Source organism: Orycteropus afer, unplaced genomic scaffold (assembly GCF_000298275.1).
Source record: "Orycteropus afer afer isolate SDZICR_OR568_19922 unplaced genomic scaffold, OryAfe1.0 scaffold00398, whole genome shotgun sequence".
In the NCBI taxonomy this organism is placed as follows: Eukaryota; Metazoa; Chordata; class Mammalia; order Tubulidentata; family Orycteropodidae; genus Orycteropus; species Orycteropus afer.
In genome coordinates this window covers 1,854,652-1,858,395 of record NW_006921985.1, presented here as the reverse complement: position 1 = coordinate 1,858,395, position 3,744 = coordinate 1,854,652, and the positions used below count along the sequence as shown (strand labels likewise).

At 58.0% G+C, this 3,744-nt stretch overlaps 1 protein-coding gene across 1 annotated transcript in view; it reads left to right on the top strand.

Moving 5' to 3' along the window:
• TNIP2 (TNFAIP3 interacting protein 2) overlaps positions 1-3,744 on the top strand; it is an 81,369-nt gene that overhangs the window by 687 nt on the left and 76,938 nt on the right. The window contains exon 2 of the mRNA XM_007953515.1: positions 470-609. Within this exon, the coding sequence (XP_007951706.1) occupies positions 470-609 (140 nt within the window). The remainder of the gene's footprint in view (positions 1-469; positions 610-3,744) is intronic.

Genomic DNA, 3,744 nt, shown 5'->3' with positions numbered 1-3,744 from the left:
GCCCCATCCGCTAGGACGACCCCCAGCCACAGGCCCTGCCTCCCAGCCCCGCCCCCGTCTATGGAGACCCTTTAGTCCAATCAGCCTCTATCAGCCTGGCCCCGCCTCCCGGGCCCTCCCCATCCTCCAGGCCCTACCCCCAGCCACAGGCCCCGCCTCCCAGCCCCGCCCCCGTTTGCTGAGCCCTTTCAGTCCAACCCGTCTGCATTAGCCTGGCCCCGCCTCCCCGAGTGCCCTGCCCCGCGCCCTGGTCCCCGCATTGACTACATTCTTGGGCCGAGACTCTGGGCCGAAGTCGTAGTCCTCAAGGGTCCGAAGTTGGATGCATCGCGGATGGGGGGGAACCTTGACATACCTCCACTTCCGCCCCTCCTCAAGAAGGTCTCTCCATTACATGCAGGTGAGAGAATGAACAGCAGTGTGTCAGGGTCCCCGGGACACCCCCCCCCCATCACGCCCGCAATCCCAGTGGCCCTACTGGAGGAGGCGCTGCCCTCACCAACCCGATGATCCCAAGCCTGCAGGAGGAGGCGCCACCCTACCCGCGCCCAGGACTCAATGGGGCCGATGCGTCTGAGTCAGAGGGAGACGTCCTCTTGGCCAAGGAAGGTTTGCTGGGAACCACCTGGAACTTTGCTCCGGGTTTCACAACAGCCTTCCGGCAGGTTCAGCTCTTAGCATTTCTCACCCTTGGTCCATGCCCAGACCCCATGGCCCAGAAGTCTGGTTCCAGAGCAACGGGGGAGTAGGCATCCAACCCCAGCTTTGTGTGTCCATACCCTAAGGCCTTAATGGGGTGGGGTGGGAGGAACGGGTCCAGCTTTAGACCCAGAGAGCCTGGCTTAAGGGTTAGGGCCTGGGGGGAGCCACTTGGCTGGCAGTGGGAAGGGGGCTTCCTGGAACAGGATGGCTTCAAAATGGAGCCCTAAAGTCCAGGTAAGTGATGGGAGCTTGTGGAGAGAGAGGTGAAGGTGCTCTAGGGAGGACCAGGTTGCACAGGCTGGGGGCTTGTGAATGCTGGAACTTTCCAGAGAAGTGGTGAGAACTGCTTGGGGCATGGGGAGAAGACCAGGCTTATTGCTGTGAGGAGGAGGGTCTGGACCCGGCCCCAGAGGCCAGAAGGCTGTTGTAGGGCAAGGACAGGATCTGGCTGGGGACCCGAGGGGGCAGGGCCTCGTCCAGGTGGGAAGCCAAGCTGTGCCCTGCTGGCCTGGGCTGGTCAGTGGTTTTGCAGAGGCAGAGGCTGGACTGCCTGCTCTGGCTGGATGAGGCAGGGGTCATCCATGGGCTGACTCTGGTGGATAAGAGGCTGGGATTGGGCCATGCTGAGATTGAGGTACCCAAGGGCCTTGGAGAGAGATAGCCAGAAAATGAGCTGACTAGTCTGTGGCTGGTCATGTTTCTGCCCACCTGTCCCTCAACTGCCCAGCAAGGGTCCCAGGCCCCAGCAGGGGAGACACACCTGCAAGAGGGCACCTCCTTGCTGCTCAGACCCTCTCCAGGGGAAGAAAGATTAAGGGGGGAGTATGAGTCAGAGAAGCCAGAAAATAGGTGGCCACGCCTGAGTCTGGGCCAGGGGAAAAGGCTAGGAGCAAGGTGTCAAAAGCAGGAGGACTGACAGGCAGATGAGGCTATGGGGAGGGAGTCTCCAGTCAGCTGTGCCTCAGTTAGCCTTTTTGTAAAGCGAATCCACTACGGCGGTCCAAACCCACCAGCCACTCCTCGGAAGAAAGATGGGGCAATCTACTTCCGTAGTGATACTGCCTCGGGAACCCAAGGAGGGGTCACTATGAGTCGGGTCCGACTCGACAGTATATAACAACAACCATCAAGTGAATTCCAACTCATGGGGACCTGGTGGGACAGAGTAGAACTGCCCCGTAGGGTTCCCAAGACTATAAATCTTGATGGATAAAGACTGCCACATCTGTCTGCCACAGGGCGGCTGGTAGGTTCAAACTGCCAACCTCTCGGTTAGCAGCTGAGCGCTTTAACAACTGTCCCACGAGGGCTCCTTTTTGTAAAACAAAACAAACCAAAATCAAACTCACTGCCACTGAGTCGATTCTGACTCCCTGACTCTCACTGGGTTTCCAAGGCTGTAAATCTTTGCGGAAATAGATTGCCTCATCTTCCCCCCATGGCGGCTGATGGGTTTGAACTGCTGACCTGTTGGTTAGCAGCCAAATGCCTTACCCACTGTGCCACCAAAGCTCCTTCTCAGTAATACAAACAAACAAAAAACCAAACCCACTGCCATCGAGTTGATTCCAATTCATAGCAACCCCCATTGGGTTTCCGAGGCGGTAAATCTTTATGGAAGTAGATTGCCCAGTCTTGCTTCCACAGAGTGGCTGGTGGGTGTGAACCACCAACCTTCTGGTTAGCAGTCAGATGGCTTAGTCACTGCTACCAGAGCTCCTTTAGTAAAACAAGGGAGGCCGTTTGCTGAGGAGAAGTTGGGAGAAGTTCAGCGCAGGATGGGAGCAGGTGTAGCTCCCCACACCCTCCTGGGCCGTCAGCCCTGAGAAGAGACTGGTACTCATCCCTTCCCAGCATTAGTGTGTGACTCCACCCACCCTCCCACATCCATCCCTCAGACCTGGACTTGGACCCCAGTGAGTGAAGAGCCAGCTGCTGGCCAGCAGGCAGGTTGCCAGCCCCCCCTCTGGGGTGCCTGTCCCAAACTCCCAGCCATGGGTCTTCCTAGCCTGCTGCACCGAGTGATGCTCACCCCACCTCAGATTGTCCGTGCACTTCTGCCTGGATCTCCCCACTGTTGCACCCTCTGCTGGGGAGGGTGGGGGCAGGGGACCAGGGCAGCAGCCAGGCTCGGCCCCGTTCTGGGCCCAGTGTCCCCACCACTATTAACCATCGAGTTGTCTCGCATCTGGAAGGGGGCTCTGCGTGCTGGAGGGTCCAGGTGGGCAGAACTGACTCCCAACTAGTGCCCGCCACCTCGGGGATGGACAACCCTTCCGTGAAGTCCGCTTTAGCGGTTGGTCCCCAACACAACCGAGTGCCCAGCCCACTCCCAGCTTGGAGAACTCCAAAATGGTGCTGGGGAAGCCCACCCTTGAGACTCATGGGAGGGGGCAGATGGTCACATGGGTGGACACCATAGAGTTACAGTGGGTGGCTGGGGAGGGGAGCGGAGCAAACTCGGTCATCGGTGCCACCCACCCAAGCTGAATGTACAGACAAGGGTTCAGACGTCAAGCTGGAAGTGTGTGCCAAAGGGGCAGGGAGGCGGCATCTTCTGACCTCCTCTAACCCCACAAGAGGAAGACAGAATCACCATCAGTAGCCCAAGGCCCATCCCTAACAGGGCAGACATGCTGCCTCCCTCCAGCCCTTTTATCAACCCTGACACCAACCGTTCCTCCCGCAGCACCCACCACCTTTCTGCTAGGTTCGATAATTCACTGCAGTGGCCACACAGAACTCACAGATTATGGGGTTTATTAGGGAAGCAACAGGCTACAAGTTAAGTTCAAGAAAAACGCTCAGTCTCTCTCAGCCCACCATCTCTCAGCCAACAGTCTCCCACAGTCTCTCTCCCAGCAGTGTGTGTCCCTCGGTGTCTCTCTCAGCAATGCGTGTCTCTTGCATCTCTTTCCCAGTAGCATGTCTCTCAGGAGCACATGTCTCTCAGGAGCGCATGTCTCGGGAGCCTGTTTCTCTCAGCAGCACGTCCTTCTCAGCCAGCAGTCAGAGAGAGACTTATGCCTCTAGGAGGCCTCC